This window comes from Lepidochelys olivacea (genome assembly GCF_965140295.1).
Source record: "Lepidochelys olivacea isolate rLepOli2 genome assembly, chromosome: 1".
In the NCBI taxonomy this organism is placed as follows: Eukaryota; Metazoa; Chordata; order Testudines; family Cheloniidae; genus Lepidochelys; species Lepidochelys olivacea.
In genome coordinates, this window is record NC_140411.1 from 35,112,461 (window position 1) to 35,137,240 (window position 24,780).

At 45.0% G+C, this 24,780-nt stretch overlaps 1 protein-coding gene across 1 annotated transcript in view; it reads left to right on the forward strand.

Annotated features, from left to right (window-relative positions):
- The window catches only part of DYNC2H1 (dynein cytoplasmic 2 heavy chain 1), a 393,773-nt gene that overhangs the window by 151,297 nt on the left and 217,696 nt on the right, over positions 1 to 24,780 (forward strand). Inside the window, exons 64-67 of the mRNA XM_084624374.1 lie at positions 247 to 345; positions 2,645 to 2,768; positions 13,582 to 13,745; positions 15,170 to 15,289. Of these exons, the coding sequence (XP_084480500.1) occupies positions 247 to 345; positions 2,645 to 2,768; positions 13,582 to 13,745; positions 15,170 to 15,289 (507 nt within the window). The remainder of the gene's footprint in view (positions 1 to 246; positions 346 to 2,644; positions 2,769 to 13,581; positions 13,746 to 15,169; positions 15,290 to 24,780) is intronic.

A 24,780-nucleotide genomic window follows, 5' to 3' on the forward strand; every position in this document is an offset into this window, starting at 1 on the left:
CTTCAGTGGACCCAACATCTGGGAATATAATTGTATTACAAAATATTAGTCTTCTTTCTGCCAGAATCAGTCGCTGTGGTTCTGTTATTAGGCTGCCTCCTTTGATCAAGCAGTTCAGTAATAACAACAGCTGTTGAAATTTTTGACTCTTCAGTGTTATTTATATTTTTTGGAAATGAAGAAATTTGGTAATTTCATATTTTCTTCCTAAAACCAGATGGTAGCATGTAATAATTTTTTTTTCAGAGTCGAATTTGTCCCTTTTTGATCGATCCTTCTTCAAGGGCTACTGAATGGTTGAAGACACATTTGAAAGAATCTCGCTTGGAAGTGATTAACCAACAGGTCCAGTATTTACTCTTAATCCTAGATCTTAAGTTCTGGCTGGGCTCTGCTGGCCCCAGGACCTCACAGTGTGGGTTGAGGGGAAGTGTGATGGTATTCACTGATGATGGAGCCAGGTTCTTGGAATTATATCATTTCACACAATGTTCTAGGAAGAAATAACTACATATGCTGGCTCACTCTTTCTAAAACTACTGGGAAGCCCTTTAACTATATATGTTGTACCAAAAGATTATGTAAAATTGGCAAATTCAATTCACATTTTACATACTTTTAACATTAAAAAGTTTACCTGTTTTTACAAATTTGGTGCTCTAATTTTAAAAATAAAATTGGTATTTACAGTTTTAATAGCGATGATAGGTTGACTTGAGTAGCAGAGACATCAGATTATTTAAAATTATAGGGCCAGATCCTTTACCCTGTCACCTGCTTTATATTCCTTCCACACAGAATGATTTCATAGCAGCAAGTTCTTATGATGAACTTTTCTCATGCTCTTTTAATTTTTTTTAAATAAAGATAAGGTACTTTGGGACCACATCCAAAATTTTTGACTAAAGTAGTCTCAGACTTTATTTTGAATTAATCTCTTCTTTACTAAAGATTTTCCAAAGTCCTATGATTTACCAGACAAAGCCATGTTTCATAGCTTAGATGTAAAAAAGGCTATTGGTTGTTCCCATGAAGAACTACTTACCCCGTGGTAAGGGCCCCGTGGGTCTAGAACTGAGACCTGTAGATCTACTAGGCTGCTGACATCGCTATACTGCCACACAGCAACAGCTGTAATCAGCACATGCTCCACTGCTCATGACCTGCTGTGGACATAAACCATGGATAGTATTGCCTTAAGGGGTCTGACAGGCAGCAACCTCATTGCTCCCGATGGGCTCTTCACCCGATATAAACACAGTGGGCATTCCAGGAATGTCCAGGCAACAGTGTGGATCTCCTCTAGCTTTCATGACCATTCCTGTTCCTTGCTCTTGAGCTCCTGGCTTTGACCTTGGCTTGATTTGGACTTCGCCTTCGAACCGGACCCTGAAACCTGACTCAGACTCTGAACCTTGGTATTGACCCTGTCCTGAAACCTGACTATGAACTCCTGCACTGCTCGCAGCTTCTGGTTTGACTTAGTTCTGATCCTGTGCCCTGACTGTCCTTGCTAGGATCCTGAGAACTATACTTGAAAGCCGTTTTGTGGTGTGGAAGAGAGAACCAAAGACCTTGCTATTTTAGGGCAGAAAGTATCTAAGCTTCACCAGATTGTGTGTGCAAGAAAGACTCAGGGTCCATTCTCCTAGAGTAGTAACAGCTTCTACAGTTTGTCTTTCCAATATGTCTAAAGATGAAATTGGAAAGGTAGCATGTCAAGTCTATGTCACTCTTCCATTATTCTTATTCTGAGACATGAGCAGATGCTCATTTTGGGAGAGCAGTGCTTGTTTTCTTGAATAGGTAGTACCTCCACTATTCAACAGTGTCAATGTCTGCTGGACTGCTACAGTGGAGAGCCACAGACGCAACTTCACAAAGGAGAAAAGAAGATTACATAATAGTTATTCCCAAATACACTGCTTCTCTGCTTTTGACTATTAGTAATGTTTCCTGGTTGTGAGCTGGTGTATTGATGCAACCGAACTGCTTTTGGCAGATGGAGCATTGCCTCAGAGTTCGCTCCCTCTGATGGGGCAGTCAGTCAGTTCCAGTTGCCTGAGTCCCCCTGGGGTATGTGGGTTTTCCCCTTATACTTTGTTGGGTCAGCTGGTCCTAGTTCTTAGGGGGTCTGGAAACTCCTTCAGTTCTTAAGTCTCTCAGGGGTTGGTAGGAGAAGGCAGGCCTGCTCACCCCACTGGGTTCCAAGTCAGGGCCCTTAAGCCTGTCTGGCTGCAGTACCTGAATTAACCCCTTGATTGCTGGGCCTGCATGGGGTATATACTCCTGACACTGGCAGTAGAGAGGTACCAAAATATAGTTAAGTGAAGATGTGTTTTGTGCTCTTGGTTGCAGATCACTTGATCTGATGTCCCTGGCATATCAGTTTTACTGCTTTAAATTCTTCAGTAACTTGCTTGGCAGGACATGCTATTCCTAGAATGCGAATATCAGAGACAAATATATTTAATGTATAACAGTTACGGGTAACTACAATACTTTTTTGATAAAAGAATCTTACGGTGTGCATCCTTAAAGAGATATAGATTCTTTGCATAATTTTTAGTATTTCCACAATTGACTAAGAAATATATTAATATTAAGAAACTAAATTAATAGGCATTAATTTTTATTTACACAGGATGCTAGCTTCATTACTGCTCTTGAGCTGGCAGTGAGATTTGGGAAAACACTTATTCTACAGGAGGTGGATGGAGTAGAGCCAGTTCTTTATCCGCTGTTAAGAAGAGATCTTGTTGCTCAAGGTAAGTACCTGACAGTTTGAGGGAGAGCTGTTTTAGATACCTGTGAATTAAATCAATGTACCTAGTACAGAATCTAATTTTTAACTTACTACTTTATAGAAACATTAATGTTGGTTAGGATCTTGCTCTTTTATGTTTACCTTCCATGACTCATGTAATGTGTGATCTGTGTTGGAAATATTTAAGTATAGTTAAAGTTCTCTCAAATAGGATAAAACCAGACACATTGAATCATTCTGAAGTTTAAGTTGATTTCCGAGTCATACTTTGAAGCACATGCTTTTGTTTGGGATCTCTAACCCTTACAGAGTCCAAAAATTAAGTGCCTTAACCTAGGGCTGGAAATCAGCTTTTTAGATTGTTAGCATTGCTGTTTCTTTTTAATTTTATTAGATAACTGCAGAAAAAGAGAAACATCAAAATGAGGATGGAGCGGGAAAATAGTTATCCACAGGCTGTGAGGTCCAGTGAGCTGATGGGATAAAGTGCAAGAAAAACTGATATACATAGTATATTCAGGAAGATAGCCAAGGCCAAAAAAGAAGAACAGCTAACCAAAGAATCAAAAAGTAATAGCAAGAGTTTTTAAAAGTACATCAGAAACAGGAAGCCTGCTAAACAACCAGAGGGGCTACTGGACGATCTAGATGCTAAAGGAGCACTAAAGGATGATATGGCCATTACAGAGAAACTAAATGAATTCTTTGCATTGGTCTTCATGGCTGAGGATGTGAGGGAAATTCCCAAACCTGAGCCATTCTTTTTAGGTGACAAATCTCAGGAACTGTCCTAGATTGAGGTGTCATTAGAGGAGATTTTGGAACAAATTGATAAATTAATCAGTAATAAATCACCAGGACCAGGTGGTATTCACCCAAAAGTTCTGAAGGAACTCAAATGTGAAATCGCAGAACTACTAATTATGGTTCTTCGAGTGTTTGCTCATGTCAGTTCCATTTTAGGTAGTGTACACCAATGTGCACAGTTGCTGGAGATTCCTGCCTTAGCAGTAGCGGTAGGGCGCTGTAGTGGCGCTCCCATGCTGCAGCATATCAGGCACCGGCGGCCCTGTGCCCCCTCAGTTCCTTCTTACCGCATGTGGTGGTTAGTCAGAGCACCTTCCTTGCGTAGCAAGGGCTAGCGGTTTTCTTCTTGTCCAACTTCATGCCTTAGGGCCTTCTGCAAATAGTAAGTTGATAGTGTTAGTTAAGTAGCTGTTAAGTATAGTTGCTAGTTAACAGTTAGAGTCTCAGGCGTCGGTCTCCCTCGTCCAAGTGGTCCCCTCGACGTCGGCCACCATCTAGGAGGGGCCTTTCGGGGTCTTGGCGCCAGTCTCGCTTGCCCTGGTACCGGTCCTTAGACAAGTGACGTTACTTCTCATCTCCCCAGCATTTGTCCACCAGGGTCAGCAGACAGATGCAGGCCTTATTGGCCCCTCCCTCGTATCCAGAGGGGCAGTGGTTGGGATCAGACCAGAACTTCAGCCCATCGCCCAGAACGGTCGACTTGCCACCAACAGGGGAGTCCGGAGTGGCACCGGTATTGGTGCCAGTGCAACAAGGACAGTAGACTCCCCAGTGGCAGTACTGGGACCAGTGTTGGGTGCCGATGGTACCGGTTCAGTATTCTCAACCGTCCCTGGCCGCATCAAACAAGCTGACTGCTGCACCGCCAGCACCACCATCAGAGTATGGTGCCGAGGCAGCGCACCAAACCCCGACACTGAGGGAGCCCTCCCCCAAGAAAGAGGGGGACAGCACCATTCTGGAGGCAGTGCAATCGTTGTCCCCAGACGAGGCAGTAGCCAGTCCCTCCCATCCTAGCAGTCCTCCGGATGATTTAAAGACCACCAGGCTCTCCTTAAACAGGTGGCGGAGAATCTGTTCCCTACAGATTGAAGAGGTGACTGAAGAAAGTGACGACCTCTTCAACATCATCTCAGCCACCACTCCAGCAAAGATAGCCTTGCCCATAGAATCATAGAATCATAGAAACAGAGAATATCAGGGTTGGAAGGGACCTCAGGAGGTCATCTAGTCCAACCCCCTGCTCAAAGCAAGACCAATCCCCGACTAAATCATCCCAGCCAGGGCTTTGTCAAGCCTCACCTTAAAAACTTCTAGGGAAGGAGATTGCACCACCTCCCTAAGTAACACATTCCAGTGTTTCACCACCCTCGTCATGAAAAAGTTTTTCCTAATATCCAACCTAAATCTCCCCCACTGCAACTTGAGACCATTACTCCTTGTTCTGTCATCTGCTACCACTGAGAACAATCTAGAGCCATCCTCTTTGGAACCCGCTTTCAGGTAGTTGAAAGCAGCTATCAAATCCCCCCCTCATTCTTCTCTTCTGCAGACTAAACATCTCCAGTTCCCTCAGCCTCTCCTCATAACTCATGTGTTCCAGTCCCCTAATCATTTTTGTTGCCCTCCGCTGGACTCTTTCCAATTTTTCCACATCCTTCTTGAAGTGTGGGGCCCAAAACTGGACACAGTACTCCAGATGAGGCCTCACCAATGTCGAATAGAGTGGAACGATAACGTCCCTCGATCTGCTGGCAATGCCCCTACTTATACATCCCAAAATGCCATTGGCCTTCTTGGCAACAAGGGCACACTGTTGACTCATATCCAGCTTCTCGTCCACTGTAACCCGTAGGTCCTTTTCTGCAGAACTGCTGCCGAGCCATTCAGTACCTAGACTGTAGCGGTGCATGGGATTCTTCCATCCTAAGTGCAGGACTCTGCACTTGTCCTTGTTGAACCTCATCAGATTTCTTTTGGCCCAATGCTCTAATTTGTCTAGGGCCCTCTGTATCCTATCCCTACCCTCCAGTGTATCTACCACTCCTCCCAGTTTAGTGTCATCTGCAAACTTGCTGAGGGTGCAATCCACACCGTCCTGCAGATCATTTATGAAGATATTGAACAAAACCGGCCCTAAGACCGACCCTTGGGGCACTCCACTTGATACCGGCTGCCAACTAGACATGGAGCCATTGATCACTACTCGTTGAGCCCGACAATCTAGTCAGCTTTCTATCCACCTTATAGTCCATTCATCCAGCCCATACTTCTTTAACTTACTGGCAAGAATACTGTGGGAGACCGTGCCAAAAGCTTTGCTAAAGTCAAGGAAGAACACTGCTTTCCCCTCATCCACAGAGCCAGTTATCTCTTCATAGAAGGCAATTAGGTTAGTCAGGCATGACTTGCCCTTGGTGAATCCATGCTGACTGTTCCTGATCACTTTCCTCTCCTCTAAGTGCTTCAGAATTGATTCCTTGAGGACCTGCTCCATGATTTTTCCAAGGACTGAGGTGAGGCTGACTGGCCTGTAGTTCCCAGGATCCTCCTTCTTCCCTTTTTTAAAGATGGGCACTACATTAGCCTTTTTCCAGTCATCTGGGACCTCCCCCGATCGCCATGAGTTTTCAAAGATAATGGCCAATGGCTCTGCAATCACATTGTCAACTCCTTTAGCACTCTCAGATGCAACGCATCCGGCCCCATGGACTTGTGCTTGTCCAGCTTTTCTAAATAGTCCCGAATCACTTCTTTCTCCACAGAGGGCTGGTCACCTCCTCCCATGCTGTGCTGCCCAGTGCAGCAGTCTGGGAGCTGACCTTGTTCGTGAAGACAGAGGCAAAAAAAGTATTGAGTACATTAGCTTTTTCCACATCCTCTGTCATGAGGTTGCCTCCCTCATTCAGTAAGGGGCCCACACTTTCCTTGTCTTTCTTCTTGTTGTTAACATACCTGAAGAAACCCTTCTTGCTACTCTTAACATCTCTTGCTAGCTGCAACTCCAGATGTGATTTGGCCTTCCTGATTTCACTCCTGCAAACCCGAGCAATATTTTTATACTCATCCCTGGTCATTTGTCCAATCTTCCACTTCTTTTAAGCTTCTTTTTTGTATTTAAGAGCAGCAAGGATTTCACTGTTAAGCCAAGCTGGTCGCCTGCCATATTTACTATTCTTTCTACACATTGGGATGGTTTGTCCCTGTAACCTCAATAAGGATTCTTTAAAATACAGCCAGCTCTCCTGGACTCCTTTCCCCCTCATGTTATTCTCCCAGGGGATCTTGCCCATCAGTTCCCTGAAGGAGTCAAAGTCTGCTTTTCTGAAGTCCAGGGTCTGTATTCTGCTGCTCTCCTTTCTTCCTTGTGTTAGGATCCTGAACTCGACCATTTCATGGTCACTACCTCCCAGGTTCCCATCCACTTTTGCTTCCCCTACTAATTCTTCCCGGTTTGTGAGCAGCAGGTCAAGAAGAGCTCTGCCCCTAGTTGGTTCCTCCAGCACTTGCACCAGGAAATTGTCCCCTAGCACCATCTACCCAGAGGTGCTCAAGTTAGCCAAGTCTGTGTGGCAAACCCCTCATCTATTCTGTACCTCAAAAAAGGTGGAAAAGAAATACTGTGTCCCTGCAAAGGGCTTTGAATATCTGTAAGCTCACCCCCCACACCCCATGGCATCCCTGGTCTTGTCCACGGTGAGCGAAAGGGACAGACAGGGCCATCCCAGCAGAACGCCCAAAAATAAAGAGGCAAAGAGACTGGACTTATTTGGGAGGAAAGTTTATTCGACGGCCAGCTTACAGTTCCGGGTCTCCAATCACCAAGCTCTGTTAGGGGGTTATAACTTTAACCTGTGGGACTCCCTAAATAAGTTCATGGAGGCCCTCCCATAGGATCATGCCCAAGGGTGCTCCACCTTGCTGAGCAAAGGCACAGCGGTAGCCCCCGGAGTCCTCCAGATGTCCTGGGATGCGACAGCAGTGACCATGCAACGCAGCGCTTGGCTGCAGGCTTCTGGGCTGTCCCAGGAGATACAGACCACAATACAAGACCTGCCATTCAAGGGTTTGGGGCTTGTTTCTGAGCTAACTGACTCTAGGCTCCATGGGCTCAAGAACTCCCGAGCCACCCTCTGTTCCTTGGGTTTGCACACCCTGCAGCAGTCCAGGAAACTGTTCCGCCCTCTGCCTCCCCCTCCTCTGAAGCAGTCTCGGTCCTGGGGAGCTCCCAGATCTGGCTTCTACAGGAGGAATGACAAGGATAAAGGGCCTGAGCGGTGCTACCTATCTGCCTTCTGCTCATCTGCGCAGGCTGACCCTCCCAAGAGTCAGGGAGGCCAGAAACAATCATTTTGAGGATGTGCTCGAGGACAGTTCCCCAGCCAATGCACCGCGTCCACCCTTCCTTTTCCTCGACCGCATCTGCCCTCTCCAGTCGGTCTGGTCCCGGGTCATCTCAGACCGGTGGGTGCTAGACACGGTCTCTTCAGGCAACACCCTGCAGTTTGCAGCTGACTGTCCTTTCCACCACCCTTTCCTGTCCCCCTTCAGGGACCCCTCTCATGAGCAACTTCTCGTACAGGAGGTCGAAAACTTCCTACGCCTGGGAGCAGTGGAAACAGTCCTGTGGAACATGGAAGCCAGAGGATTTTGCTCCCATTACTTCCTAATTATGAAGGCAAAAAGGGGCCTCAAACCCAGCCTAGACCTGCATTGCCTCAACAAGTCTCTCAAGAAGTTGAAGTTTCGCATGGTCTCCCTAGTCTCCATCATTCCCTCCCTGGATCTGGGAGACTGGTACACCGCCCTAGAATTGAAGGACGCATACTTCCACATCTCCATCTGCCTGGACACCGGCTCTTCCTCCATTTTACATTGGGCGGGTGCCATTTCCAGTTTATGGCATTGCCCTTTGGTCTCTCGTCATTCCCAAGGGTATTCACAAAATGCATAGCGCCAGTGGCTGCTTACCTGAGACATTGAGGGGTCCAGATATAGCTGTACCTTGATGACTGGTTGTTAAAGGGACGGTCCCCGGATCAGGTACGGAGGCATCGTGACCTGGTATGTTCCACTTGTCATGACCTGGGGTTGATTATAAATGAGAAAAAGTCAATCCTAAACCCAGTACAATGCATAGAATTCATTGGGGCAGTCCTCGACTCCACTCTGGCCAGGGCCTTCCTCCTTGATGCTCGGTTCCGGGCCATGCAGACTTCATTGCGAGCCTGCAGGCCCACCTACTCACCGCCGCCCACATGTGCCTGAGACTGCTCGGCCACATGGCGGCATGTACTTACGTGATCCGGCATGCGCATCTCCGCCTCAGACCCCTTCAAGCATGGCTAGAGTCGGCCTATGTCCCCAACTGCCACAGCATGGACAAGGTGGTCAGGATCCCGGACGAAGTACTCTTATCCCTTGCCTGGTTGCAGGATCCTGCATCGGAGCCGAAGGGAGTTCCCTTTGTGACCCTGGCCTCGTCGGTGACCCTGGTCTCCAACACCTCAGACCTGGGATGGGGAGCGAACTTGGGTGCTCTCAGCTCTCAAGGTCACTGGTCCAGTCGCGATCGCACTCTACATATCAGTGTCAGAGAGCTCAGGGTGGTTTGACTGGCCTGCTAAACCTTTCTTCCTCAGATTCAAGACAGGGTGGTTCAGGTCCTGATGGACAATACGGCTACAGTCTTCTATATCAGCAGGCAGGGCGGAGCCAGGTCATGCCCTCTGCCAGGAAGCCTTCTGGCTTTGGGACTTTTGCCTGGAGCACAATGTCCATCTCATAGCCGCTCACCTTCCAGGGATCAGGAACAGGATGAAAGGTTGCGCTGTATCCACTCAAAGAATTTCTTCTTGGATCACCACCTGTATTCGCTTCTGCTATGACCAAGTGAAGGTGCTGCCTCTGGCGATTGTCATGGCCCACTCTACCAGGGCACAGGCCTCCTCGCCAGCTTTTCTGGCCCATGTGTCTATCCAGGACATCTGCAGAGCAGCCACCTGATCCTCTGTCCATACTGTTACGTCCCACTGTGCGCTGACCCAGAAGCCCGGGAGAATGCTGGCTTTGGCAGGGCAATACTGCAAGCTGCTAAACTGTGAACTCTGAGCTCACCTCTGTGGATACTGCTTGTGAGTCACCTAAAATGGAATTGACATGAGCAAGCCCTCAAAGAAGAAAAAAGGTTACCTCCTTTCGTAACTGTTGTTCTTCGAGATGTGTTGCTCATGTCCATTCCATTTCCCGCCCTCCTACCTCGCTGTCGGAGTCGCCGGCAAGAAGGAACTGAGGGGGCACAGGTCTGGCAGCACCTGATACACCACTGTATGGGAGCGCCACTACAGGGGGCGCCACAGCTGGCCCTCTACAGATACCACTAAGGCAGAAATATCTGGTAACTGTGCACATAGACGCATGCACATTTAAAGTGGAATGGACATGAGCAACACATCTCGAAGAACAACAGTTACGAAAGGTAGGTAACTGGTTTATGTAACCTATCATTTAAATCTGTTTCTGTACCAAATGACTGGAGGATAGCTAATATAATGCCCATTTTTAAAAAAGGCTCCAGAGGTGATCCTGGCAATTACAGGCCAGTAAGCCTGACTTCAGTACCAGGTAAATTGGTTGAAACTATAGTAAAGAACAGAATTGTCAGACACACAGATACAGATAATTTTGTTGGGGAAGAGTCAACATGGTTTTTGTAAAGGGAAATCATGCCTCACCAATTTACTAGAATTCTTTGAGGGGGTCAACAAACGTGCACAAGGGGGATCCAGTGGATATAGTGTACTTAGATTTTCAGAAAACCTTTGACAAGGTCCCTCACCAAAGGCTCTTAAGCAAAGTAAGCTGTCATGGGATAAGAGGGAAGGTCCATTCATGGATTGATAACTGGTTAAAAGATAGGAAACAAAGGGTAGGAATAAATGGTCAGTTTTCAGAATGGAGAGAGGTAAATAGTGGTGTCCCCCCAGGGGTCTGTACTGGGACCAGTACTATTCAACATATTCATAAATGGTCTGGAAAAAGGGGTAAATAGTCAGATGGCAACAATTGCAGGTGATACAAAACTACTCAAGATAGTTAAGTCCAAAGCAGACTGCGAAGAGCTACAAAGGATCTCACAAAACTAGGAGACTGGGGAACAAAATAGCAGATGAAATTCAATGGTGATAAATGCAAAGCTCACGAAAGCTCATGCTCAAATAAATTGGTTAGTCTCTAAGGTGCCACAAGTACTCCTTTTCTTTTTGCAAATACAGACTAACACGGCTGTTACTCTGAAAAATGCAAAGTAATGCACATTGGAAAACATAATCCCAACTATAAATATAAAATGATAGGGTCTAAATTAGCTGTTACCACTCAAGAGAGAGATCTTGGAGTCATTGTGCATAGTTCTCTGTAAACATCCACTCAATGTGCAGCAGCAGTCAAAAAGGCTAACAGAATATTGGGAATCATTAAGAAAGGGATAGATAAAAAGACAGAAAATATCATATTCCCTCTATATAAATCCATGGTATGCCCACATCTTGAATACTGCGTGCAGATGTGGTCATCCCATCTCAGAAAAGATATATTGGGATTAGAAAAGGTTCAGAAAAGGGCAACAAAACTGATTAGGGGTATGTAACAGCTTCTGTATTAGGAGAGATTAATAGGATTGGACGATTAAGGGGGGATATGATAGAGGTCTATAAAATCATGACTGTTGTGGAGAAAGCACATAAGGAAATGTTATTTACTCCCTCTCATAACACAAGAACTAGGGGTCACCAAATGAAATGAATAGGCATCAGGTTTAAAAGAAACAAAAGGAAGTATTTCATCACACAATGCCCAGTCAACCTGAGGAATTCTTTGCCAGAGGATGTTGTGAAGGCCAAGACTATCACAGGGTTCAAAAAAGAACTAGATAAATTAATGGAGGATAGGTCCATCCATGGCTTTTAGCCAGGATGGGCAGGAGTGGTGTCCCTAGCCTCTATTTGCCAGAAGCTGGGAATGGGCAATGGGATGGATCACTTGATGATTACCTGTTCTGTTCATTCCCTCTGGGCATCTGCCATTGGCCACCGTCGGAATACAGAATTCTGGGCTAAATGGACCTTTGGTCTGACCCAGTATGGCTGTTCTTATAGCGCTTTGTTTTGAGTCAGTTTAAAAGAATGATTTACAACTTTTCTTGACTTGTTAATAAAAAAAAAGGGGTTTGATATATTGCAGTTACTTTGTACTTGTACTATTACAGATACTATTTTTGATTGGACATTTTTACAACAGAGGCCTGAAAGATATGTTGGTCTCTGGTGAAGAATCTAAACACAGCCTTCACCAACAGCAATCTAGTAACAGATTCCTATTTAGGGCTACTTTGACTCTTTTCTTCTACCCCTGAAAATACAGAGGTACCTGAGTGTACTGTCCCATTGCAATTTCTTCTCCGCTCCTCTGTTGCTTCCAGAAGGCAATAATTTGTGCAATCCCTTTACCAGATGTAGATTGTTTCCCTTCCCATGCACCCTGCCAAATCCGCTGATTTGTACATTTCATGGCAAAATCAAGTCTTTGCCCCCACTCTGCCCTCTCCTTATTCACCTGCTTCTGAGGGAAAGTAGAAGTCACGCTACATCTGCTTTCTCCCCACATCCAAAGTAGTGGTCTGTAGGCTAACCAGTGAGATAGTGATAAGCCTTATATCCCCTCTTTTCTCTGGGTGGCCACATTAGGCTGGTCCACAATTGGATCTCATATCAGGAACCTTCTGATTGTTATAGGTATAGACAGAGATTTCAGTAATGTACATTTACAGCTGCGTTAATTAACTGTTTCTTGCACATTGTGTTTAAACTGAATATATTTCGTGAAAAAACCACCTGTAGTGATTAATGGAATACTTCTTACCTTCATAGTCTGATAATTTGGTACACAGCATCTTTAGTTTCAAACTGTGCATTTTTACATAAACCTACAACAGAGAGTGGTAGAAATCATATTGGAACTACTAATATTACACAGCGCCAATAGGTTTCGCCCGAAGACTTTCCACAGACAATGTGGCCAGGTTCACTGGTAAAATCCTATTGCTTTCCACCACTCCCAGAAACACAAAATGAGTATTAACCCATTTTAACTAGCCAATTAAGCTGGGTTTATACCTGCTGTGCATTTCTAGAATGGTGCATATCTCAGTACTATTACAAGTAATGTGCCTCAAATTGTAGGAGTCAGTCCTCAGATGTTTTGAACGTGGCTTCAGCACCAGAGGAAGAAAGGAAGGGATCCTGGGTCAGATGTGGGGCGGGACGGGGAGGGGGTGGGTGGGAAGGGAGAGGAGAATGACCCCTAGAACAAGTTACAGTAGCCTTAGGGCTGCTCTAATTTACATCAGCTGTGAGCATTTCAGGGGCCCAAGATAGGCAAAGTGCCCATGTTATGCCCCCACCTACCCTCCCATGTGTCCCAAATGCCTCCTTTCTGGGCTGGGGAGTCAGTGAATATAAACCACCAGAGGATTCCTCTCTTGTAGGAAGAATCCTCAGCTGTGCAACTTGGAATGATTTTAAGTACACTTTGCATCACTCGCAGCAATTCAAAGAAGATTTAACCTGGCTGAGGCTCTGACTATTATTATTATTACTTTACCTCTAATGTAATTTTTTTGCCATTTATGCTTTTTCATTTACTTTTTTGTATTTGGATAATTAAAGCAGACTGGTCTGAGTCTTTTTAGTATCTGGTTCTAATGCACTTCTACAATGCTGCTGTATTTTTGTTTCCAACAATATAGGGGAAAGCTAATCTCATAAAAATCTTTTAATTTATTTTTTATAATATTTATTAACATGGTTTTGTTAGTTTTATAAGACTATTTCCTTTAAACTAAACCTAAAATTTGGTTCTCAGGTTTTTTCACATGGTGGGTATTTATTTTCAGACAATTCTGGAATTTCCTTATCAAACTTAGGATAATTTGTATGTATTTTTAATAGGACCACGATATGCTGTACAAATAGGTGACAAAATTATTGACTATAATGAAGAATTCCGCCTATTTCTGTCAACGCGAAACCCAAATCCCTTTATTCCACCTGATGCAGCTTCTATTATTACTGAAGTTAACTTTACTACAACAAGAAGTGGTTTAAGAGGACAGGTAGGCATTTAACATTTCTTATAATAAAATAATGATAATAAATTAATAGACATTGGGCTGCATTCATCTCTGGAAACACCTTGACTTCTGACAACACAGACCTGGCAGAGGCCCCCATTGACAGAATATAGCTGCAATCTCCGATCTGTTGTAGGGACTAGGAGGTTATAATGCATCAAAAAAGTTTAAACAATAAAATCATTATTAAAATAATTAAATTAAAATTGTAGCTCTTTTTTTTATGTACCTTACAATCAAATCATAGACTGGCAGGTGTAACAGTCTTCATCCATCTTACACCTACTGAAATAAGTAGAAGTTCTCCATTGACTTTAACTGAGTCAGATTAAGCCCTAAATTATTAGTTACATTTGTAAGCGCATTCATGGTGCTTTTGAAATTTTAGCAAAACAGTTCTCCAGACTTCTATCCTTGCCAAACTGTACTCCCAGTCTCAAAATACTTTGCCTTGTGGTGAAGCAGAGGTCCATGAAATCTAAAGGCTGAATGTGTTAGGTCTTCCACCAAATTGCTGGGAGCTGCTGAGAGTTTGGTCTATGACATTTAGAGAGAAGTGGGACAAATAGAGGGCCACTAGAAAAACGAGGAATTAGAAAACAAAACCCCTCATCATTTCAAAACATTACTCATTGGGAAGCTAGTTTATTCAAAACTAACGAACATAAAATTTGACATTGGAGAAAAAGATAAAACACTAAATGTCTAGCTTAACCAGACATACAACTCATCTCTGCCTGCTGAAAACAGGAAAACAGCTGAGCAGCATTGGTAGGAGGGCTGTTTGAGTTAGCATAAAGTTGCTGGAAGAAGCCAAATAAACAGGCAAGAAATTACCATTATTTCTTATTGGATCTACTTGTTGGTTATGTCTATGTTATGAGCTAGGTGGGTGCTCCCCAGCGCAGATAAACATACCTGTGCTAGCTCTCATCTGAGCTAGCATAGTAAAAATAGTAGTGCAGTTGCAGTAGCACAAGGAGCAGCAGCAGTGGTATGGACTAGTCACCACAAATATGTACCTATGGTATTCTGGTGCATTTGTGCTTCATCTGGCTAGCCCTTGCCACTGCTCCCTGTGCATCGGTAGTTACACTATTATTTTTAGCTTGCTAAATCAGAGAGCTAGCACGAGTAAGTCTACACGAGCTGGGAAGCAGGCCCCTAGCTTGGAGTGTAGATGTAGTCTTTGAAGCCCATGCTTTCCCCTGTTCTCATAATGTACTCCATTTATCATCACTGTATTTTGCATACACAAGGGCTACGATACTGGACTTACAGAGTCTAGTGTTTAAGTTTTTAAGTGTTGTTAAAAATGTTGGGTAATGTACATGGCCAAAATTGAAGCACATATGTTACTGAGGTTAGTATTTTCCTTCTTGTTGAATATGTTGCTTTCCTCTTAGCTTTTAGCTTTAACTATCCAGCACGAAAAACCAGATTTGGAAGACCAGAAGACAAAACTCTTGCAACAAGAAGAGGAGAAGAAGATACAATTAGCTAAACTAGAGGAATCTCTTTTGGAGGTAAAATAAATATGTCCTACTGATTTCAGATTAACATAGTAGATCTAATACTGGTATCTGTTTAAAAGCCAGATGCTAAAATTGTTAATAGCAATAATGAGCTTAAGAATTTGTCTGGAGGGGTGGGGAAAGGAAATGTGTAAACTCATGGTGAATTGTAGCATTTCAGGACATTCGAGATTATCACAGCCACATTAGGATCAAATATCCAGTTAGTGCTTGAATTGTGCGGCTGGATGTAGGAGAGGTTCATATATCAGGTTGTATCAGGAGAGGTTCACATATATATATATATATATATATATGAGCCAAGTTTCTCTTTTCAGTTCTGTTTTCCTTCTGTTATTTTGAAGTTGGTTTTCTAAATATTCTGTTGGACTTTGATTCTAATGAAAGAGAACATGATCTGAATTGAATAGTACACCTGTAGAGAAAGGATAACTTCAAAGGAACAGGATTAAGTTTCAGCACAGTTGATGCATTTGTGAAAACATCCAACAATTTTTTTGAAGCAGTGCAACTGTTTTTTTGTGTGTGTAATAAGTCTCATTAGGTACAGTACATTTTAGGAAACAGTGAATTTTGTTTTCTATTGCTTTTCAGCCATAAAGACTTTGTGCCAGACTGTGAACTCGTTACTCCCACTGGTGAGCAGTTTCTTGTTTGAGTCATCCCACTGAAATCAAAGTCAGAACTCTTCAGAGTATCTGCTTATTATTAGGAGTAAGGGATCACAGTGTGGTCATATTGCCTTTTATTGTACTTGTCTTGCTGAATATGGGCCTGCTCCATTGCCTATTAAAGTCAAATAAATCTTTATGTTGCTTTTAAGAGACATTGGATTGGGCATTCTGGGTATCATCCTGCACCATTAATTCAGTAGGGGCTTTCCTGTTTGCTTCAGTGAGAGTAGAATCAGGCCCTCTATCCACTGGTTTTATGTTCTACTAATTCTGTTACATCCCTACATTTTTTGGTATTCTCTTGATATATTGTTAGAGCTGCTGATAGATTTGAGGAAATCTGCCTAATTATTATTATTCATGAGAGTAATTCTGCTATGAAAATGGTTTAAGTCAGCAGAAGCCTTTTACAATGCAGTTTGGGAAAAAAAGATATGTAGATAATAACAGAACCTATTACTTACTTTTACTTTTTAAACAGTACCATTACATGCAGTCAACCTTTCAAAATGACATAGGAATGAAAAGATTGATAAGTTGACTATGTCCTTGCAAGTCAGCAGTGTTTCTTATTAAAATTTCCTACTGAAGTAAATACTAACGTAATTACAGTAGTTGCAGATATATTGTAAGCTGTTAATTAGCTAATTTCAGAAGGGAAGTTAGAACCTTAGAGCAAGTAAGTCACACTTGTTTAGTGGTGAGGTCTGAATTAGGATTTCAGATGGGGGTTAGAAGAAGGGAGTAAAAACGTTAACTGGCAAGAGGCAAATTTTGCAATATTGTCTGACTAGAGAGTTTGCCAGAAATAGTGAAATTAAATAGTGAATTTAGAGATAATTAGACTTTGTTCTTCGAGGAGTGTCCCTGTGGATGCTCCACGTAAGGGGTCTTGGTGCCTTGCGCTTGTAATCAGAGATTTGTAGTAATAGTGCCCCGGTTGGCCACACATGCGCGGCAGCTGTTTCACGCCGCTCCAAGTGGCTACCAAGCATGTGCAGCCAACCGTCCCTCAGTTCCTTCTCTACCGCCTTTGGCTTGAGTTGGAGCGACTGCAGCGCCCCTTATAACTTTAGATATTATTTTGTGTCCCCCCCAGCTAGTAACCTCTTATTCCTTTATTTTTCCTATTTCTTGTTTATCTTATGAAAAAAATTACTAGTTGTCTGCCTTCCCCGTGAAAAACAGAAGAGGGACAGAATGGGATTATTCCTATTTCTTCTTCAAAACTAATGTTCCTTCAGGTATGCCCAGCTCTCTTGGCTTTAAATGCTGCCTGACCTGCAGACTCTCTGTTCCGGTCTCTGATGGCCACGTGTAGTATGTCCAGTGCTTAGGGGAGACACACATTGCTCAGAAATGTCCCCACTGCAAAAAACTGACCGTTAGGACGAGGAAGGTCAGGGATCTCCAATTAAAACTCCTGATGATGGAGAAATCCCTCAAACCAGCCTCTGACCCCAAGTCCAGGATGTCTCCTGGCCAACGGTCACCAGTGGCAGCGTCTGACAGGGGCTCTACCTCCAAAGTGACTACTAGGAGTTTTCTCCTAAAAAGGGCACAAAAAAGTGGTCTCATTCTTCGCCACAGTGAGATTCGCCTCCAAAAAAGCGATCTCTGAAGTAAAAATCTACCCCGGTACCAAAGGCACCGAAAGCACTGGACCATGAGGCACTGGGAATATGCAGTCCTGAGATTTCCTGCCGCTTTCACCCTGATTCCCAGCCAGAGCATGCTGCTGTCCTTGGTGCTGATTCTCCCGGTGACACAGCAATTAATCAAACAGGGAGATCTCCTTGTTACTGTTGCTGGCACCCAGTGCCGAGAGGCAAAACAACAGCAAGGGGGGGTTTGTTACCCGGTGTGCTTCACTCAATAATCACAACGGGGTGGAGAAGCTGAAAAGTTTATTTGCAGCTGCAAACAAGGTACAGGGAGAATAGAATTTCAAATCCTGCACCTTAGAGCAGGTTATTATACACACTTTTATGTTTTTTAATGCTACTGCACTACACATTAGCTAATTAAAACTTTATATAAATACTTTGCTTTTTTATATGGGTTACAACAATGTTTATTTTTTGCAACTTTTAACAAGCATTTTTAGCAACTTAAACAACTAGCCCATTTTGTCTGGCCTTGTAACTGTCTCTCTTATTATCTTTAGCTTGGCGTCAGCAAACCTTACACTATGAGGCATTATTTGCGACTGCAACATTGTTTTAAAAGCAAAAGAGCTTATTTAAACTAGCTAGGCCTGAATTTTATTAAGGGGGGGGTTGAGAAGAAGCCCTTAGGCCTTCAGCAGGGAGACTTTTTTGACTTTTATGGCTTTTTATCCCCCCAACTTAACTAGTGGCCATACCTTGGGGTCTCCAACATTACCTCAACACCTGGGACTCTGCTATTCAGCACCGACGGCACCCCAGCCAGACCGGGACCAAGCGTGGTTGCTACTCCCTTTGGCTCAGCTCCTCCTCTCTTCAGCGATGAGGACGAAGAGGATGAGGCAGGGATCTACACCCTGCACCATTCCTCACCTAAACCAGGACCCTCTCAGCACTGCATGTCTACAGATGCAGAAGGCTGGCAGCCTCCACCATTGGTACTGCCTCCCATGGCGTTTCCACCCAACTCGGCATACTGGGACCCATGGGCATTATATAGGGCTCAGAACCACAGGCCCCCCCAACCCACTTAGATCCAGAACAACTTGCTCCCCTTCACCTCCTGCACCAGCTCCTTCAGAAGCGCTGGATGAGGAGGTAGAGGAACCTGAAGATGCGCCTGAGGGTGATACCCTTCCACCCACCCACATTTCATCTTCATCGCCAGACAAAACAATAATTCCACCACTCCCTACCTCGGGGGATGATTTCAAATCCTTCCAGGAGCTCTTCAAACGAGTAGCTGAATCCCTAGACATCTCACTAGCAGAGCTACCAGAGACCCAGCAAAAACTCATACTTCAGGCATCCCCATCAGCAAAGATTGCATTGCCTATTAATGAAGCCATAATGGATCTGACAAAAATAATCTGTCAGACACCTGCCACAGCCCCACCTTTTTGTAAAAGATCTGACAAGAAGTAGTATGTCCCTACAAAAGGAACTGAGTTTTTATTCACCACCCCCACCCCAAACTCATTGGTGGTAGAAGTGGTTAATCAAAGGGGAAAGCAACATCAATCTAGAACCACCCCTTGTGACAAGGTCTGGAAAAGGCTAGACCTTTTCAGGCAGAAAGCCTACTGATCAGCTACCCTCCAATTCCGTATAGCCAACTACTTGGCCTAAATGGCCAAATATACACGAAACCTGTTCTCTCAAATGTCAGCTTTTATTGAACAGCTTCCAGATGACAAATGAGAACAATATAAGGCTAACATCATGGAGAGTTCCCTCATCGCCAGAACAGCCTTTGAGCCTTCTCTTGATTCTGCAGGTACGGCAGCACGTTCAGTAGCTACATCCGTCGTCATGCGTCGCACTTCCTGGCTACATCTGTCCCGGTTTCCAAGGAAAGTTCAAGCCACAGTTGATGACTTACCTTTTGGAGGCCAAAAACTGTTTGCGGACAATACCGACGCGCCATTACACACCTTAAAGGACTGCCAGGCAACCTTGAAGACACTTGGAATTTATGTCGCTCCAAATAAACAGAAACAGGGCAGAATTTACAAGCCACAATTCCGCACTGCTCCATATGCTCAACCCCAACGACACTATGACCAATGCCGGCAGCTCCAAGATCAGCCATCTACGCCTGACCATCTACTTCCAGGCAAACATTTTGAAGTATTGGTTGAGGATACGAGAACCCCACATTCCCTAATTCCAGATTTACATCTTATCTCCAGCCCATGTGGAGAACGACTGCTAACATATTACCCAGTCTATAAGACCAGCACTACAGACAAATGGGTTCTGGAAATTATCCAGCAGGGTTACTCCATCCCCTTTATTTCTATCCCACCTGCCCATTCCCCTTCCCTGTCCCTCCTCAGGGACCCCTCTCATGAGCACCTGCTACAACAGGAAATAAATCACCTCTTACAATTAAGTTCCGTGGAACCTGTGACAGTTCAACACAGTGGGAGAGGGTTTTATTCCCATTATTTTCTCACTCAGAAAAAAAACTGGAGGGTGGAGTTCCATCCTGGATTTATGGAAACTCAACAAGTTTGTGAGAACACAGTGTTTCAAAATGATGACTCCATCCACAATAATTCTGGCATTGGAGAAAGGAGATTGGCTCTTGGCCCTCGACCTACAAGACTCTTACTTTCATGTTACCATCCACCTGGCACACAGATGATTCCTGTACTTCACCCTAGGGAAACAACATTTCCGATAAGAGTGCTTTCTTTTGGCCTGTCCACCGCCCCAAGGTTGTTTTCCAAAGTTCTCGCCATTGTGGCTGCTCACCTTCCCAGCAGGGAGTGATGATCTTTCCATATTTAGATGACTGCCTTCTAAAGGCACCAACACAACAGACAGCAACGAGCACCACTCACATGACAATAACCCTTTTTACAGTCCTGGGCTTACAAATAAATCTTCAGATGTCCACCCTGATACCTACACAACAGTAGATGTTTATAGGGGCACATCTTGACTGTCTCAACGTGACAGCAAGATTACCCCAACAACGCTTCCTCACCTCAACTAATCTGATTACAACAGTGAGGGGAAGCCCACAAACATCCACCAGAACGTTCTTAAAACTTTTGGGGCACATGATGACTACAACATTTGTTGTAAAATATGCCAGGCTCCACATGAGATGTTTACAGGCCTGGCTCTGCATGGTCTATATTCTGCCCAGACACTCCCTCAACAGATGTCTCACAATGTCCCGCAGAATGAAGGACTTGCTCACATGGTGGACATGCTCAGGTGTCCCCTTCCTACAAAAAGCTCCATCTATGACAATCACCACAGAAGCTTCCCTCCTGGGTTGGAGGGCACACTTACATGACAATACCATCCAGGGTCGCTGGTCAGTAGCGGAATCCAATCCCCACATAAACTTACTGGAGTTAAGGGCAGTCCAGAATGCTTGCCAGCACTTTCTTCCTCTAATACACAACAAGACTGTCAAGATTCTCACTGACAATCTAGCAACTATGTACTATATAAACTGCCAAGGCGGACTCGATCTTATCCCCTCTGTTCAGAAGCAGTTTGGCTCTGGCAATGGTGCATCACCAGCAACATACATTTTCTGGCATCCTATTTGCCCGGATGCCAGAACGCAACAGCGGATCAACTAAGCAGAGACTTCTTCCAAACCCATGAGTGGGAGATGCTTCCCGGAATCCTCAAAGCCGTATTCAGACAATGGGGATTCCCCACAATAGACCTATTTGCTACTGCCCACAATGCCAAGTGTCCACAGTACTGCTCCCAGGCCAGACTGGGGCACAACTCCCGGGGCGACACCTTCCTTCTGAAATGGGAAGCTCTACTTTGTATGTCTTCTCTCCAATCCCATTGCTGAGTTGTGTCCTTCACAAGATTAGGCAAAACAAATCCAGGGTCATTCTCATTGCACCAATATGGGACAGACAAACATGATTTCCCTAACTGAAACAGATAGCAGTGAAACCACCATGAACCCTTCCCCTAGTGCCTCATCTGCTGACACAGGATGTGGGATGTATCCGTCACCCCAACGTTGCCGTACTCCACCTCAAGGCCTGGTTACTCCATGGATGAAAGGGCTCGAGAGGGAATGTTCTACTGAAGTACAAGACATACTACTGAACAGCCACAGACTAACTACAAGAAAGATGTATACGCATAAATGGAACCGATTCTGTACTTGGTGCCAAGACAACCATATTATTCCACAGTCGGCCCCATTACCCCGTATCCTCGATTATATACTGGCACTTAAAAAATCTGGGTTATCCACCAGCTCACTCAGAGTACATTTGGCTACCATCACCTCCTTCTACACCAAGGTGGACGATTTCACCATATTTGCTAATCCATTGACTAAATGCTTCCTTAAAGGTATAGATAACACCTATCCCACACTAAGAGACCTGACTCCTAAGTGGGACCTCAGCCTTGTTCTCCGCATTCTCATGAGGAAACTGTTTGAACCCCTTGCAACCTGTTCATTGTTACACTTATCTATGGAGGTGCCCTTCCTAGTAGCCATCACATCAGCAAGAAGGGTGGGAGAACTAGGTACCCTAATGGCACACCACCTTACACAGCATTCCTCAAAGATAAATTAATTCTGTGACCACACCCTAAATTCATATCCAAGGTCATATCAACGTTCCATTTAAATCATCCCATTTACTTACCTGTATTCTTCCTGAAACCACACACTGACAGCAGGGAGGCCTCCCTTCACACGTTAGATGTTCACAGAGCTCTAGCTTTCAATATAGAAAAAACAAAAACATTTAGAAAATCATCCAGACTCTTTTTCTCCACAACAGAATGATCAAAGGGTCAAACTATATCCAGACAAAGACTATCAAAATCTATATTGACATGTATCCAGTTGTGTTACCAAAACCACAATCTGACAGCTCCCCCTGGAGTATGCACAAACTCCACCAGAGCAATATTGACATCTGTGGCCTTTCTCAACAATGTGCCCATCGTGGACATTTGCAAAGCAGCTACCTGGGCATCAGCCCATACCTTTACTAAACACTACGCTTTAGAACAACAATCAACTGCAGACGCTCAGTTTGGACTCTTGATGCTATCCACCATACATAAACCAACTCCAAAGCTCCTCCCCTCCACTGGGGGCACTGCTCAACAGTCACCTTCTTCTCAAAGAAGAGAAGATTACTCACCTTGTGCAGTAACTGAGGTTCTTCAAGATGGTTGTCCCTGCGGGTGCTCCCTACCCCCCTGCTCCCCTCTACTTCAGAGTTGTACGCCAATCCTCTGGGGTAGAGAAGGAACTAGGGGATGGTTGGCTGTGCATGCTAGGTGGCTGCTTGGAGCGGCACGAGACGGCCGCCGCGCATGAGCGGCCAGCCAGGGCACTGCTACTACAAACATTTGATTACAAGCGCAGGGCACCGAGACAACTGAAGTGGAGCATGCACAGGGACAGCCATCTCGAAGAACCTCAATTACTGCACAAGGTGAGTAACTTTCTCTTCAAAAAAAGTAAATAATATCCTTCCACTGTCCATTTACTTACCTCTGTAAGCAGGAAAGGGGAATACGTTTATGAATTTGCTAGTTAGATTTTCAAGCTGAAATCTAACAAACTTTGTTTGCCAATTGGATAAGTATGAATAGAATAACCCCTTTTTATTGAGTCCAGGGAATGTTGCTACTTTTAATACTGGGTTCTTTTTCCGTCAACTTTTAACTCGAACAGTATTTCTCAGATCAGGACACTTTCTTATTCTTAACCAACCAACAATGTATTAATTCATCCAGAACCACATTAGTATCCAGCCACAGTTCACAACTCATGTGTAGATAATACCAGTCTTCTAGGCATGTATTACACACACAGTACAGTCTTGCAAGCAATTACCATAGACTAGAGTTGAGGCTCAGGACTTATATCAAGGAACAATGCAAATGACCAAGATTTTTTATTACGTTGACTTATGATCATAAATTCTCAATTCCTAACACATTGATCACACTTTCAATGATTCACTTGTCTTTAAGGCACAGATTGTGGTTAGTACTCTTTGACTAGATCAGGGGTTGGCAACCTGCGGCATGCATGCCAAAGGTGGCACATGAGACGATTTTTACTGGCACTCTGCTGCCAGCTGGAGTCCCGGCTGCCGGCCCCACTCAGCCCACTGCCTGCCTGAGTGAACGGAACTCCAGGCCAGCAGCAGGCTGAGTGGGGCCGGCGGCCGGGACCCTGGCTGGCAGGAGCCGGTGGACGGAACCCCAGACCAGCGGTGGGCTAAGCCGCTCAGCCCGCTGTCGGTCTGGGGTTCTGGCTGCCAGCCCCTTGCCAGCTGGGGTCCCGGCTGCCGGCCCCGCTCAGCCTGCTGCCGGCCTGGGTGAATGGAACCCCCAGCAGGCTGAGCAGGGCCGCAGCCAGGACCCTGGCTGGCAGGAGCCTGCAGACAGAACCCCAGACCGGCAGTGGGCTAAGCCGCTCAGCCTGCCGCTGGTCTGGGGTTCTGTCTGCCGGCCCTGCTCAGGGCACTGATGGTCTGGAGTTCTGGTTGCCGGCCCCTTGCCAACTGGGGTCTTGGCCACCTGCCCCGCTCAGCCTGCTGCCGGCCTGAGTGAATGGAACCCCAGGCCGGCAGCGGGCTGAGTGGGACTGGTGGCCAAGACCCCGGCTGGCAGGAGCCGGTGGACAGAACCCCAGACCGGCAGTGGGTGAGCTGTTGCTGGTCTGGGGTTCTGTCTGACACCCCGTTCAACCCACTGAAGGTCTGGGGTTCTGGCCACTGGCCCCTTGTCAGCCGGGGTCCTGGCCATCGGACCTGCTCAGCCTGCTGCCGGCCTGGGATACCAGCCGCTGGTCCCGCTCACCTTGCTGCTGGTCTGGAGTTCCATCGGGGGGGGGGGGGGGGGCTATAAATGTAAAATTTATTACTGGCATGCAAAACCTTAAATTAATGAAGACTTGGCATGCCACTTCTTAAAGGTTACCGACCCCTGGACTAGATTGATCCGAAAGTGGACAAGTTTAGAATATTAAAAACAATTGCTTAAAGTTACTGTTTTCAGTCTCTAGGCCAATTTGCTTAGACATAGAAAGGAGTTAAAAACTAATATATTCTTACTTGAGGTCTCACTAGAGTGTGTGTAGGCTTATCAAGATAACCTAGTTATT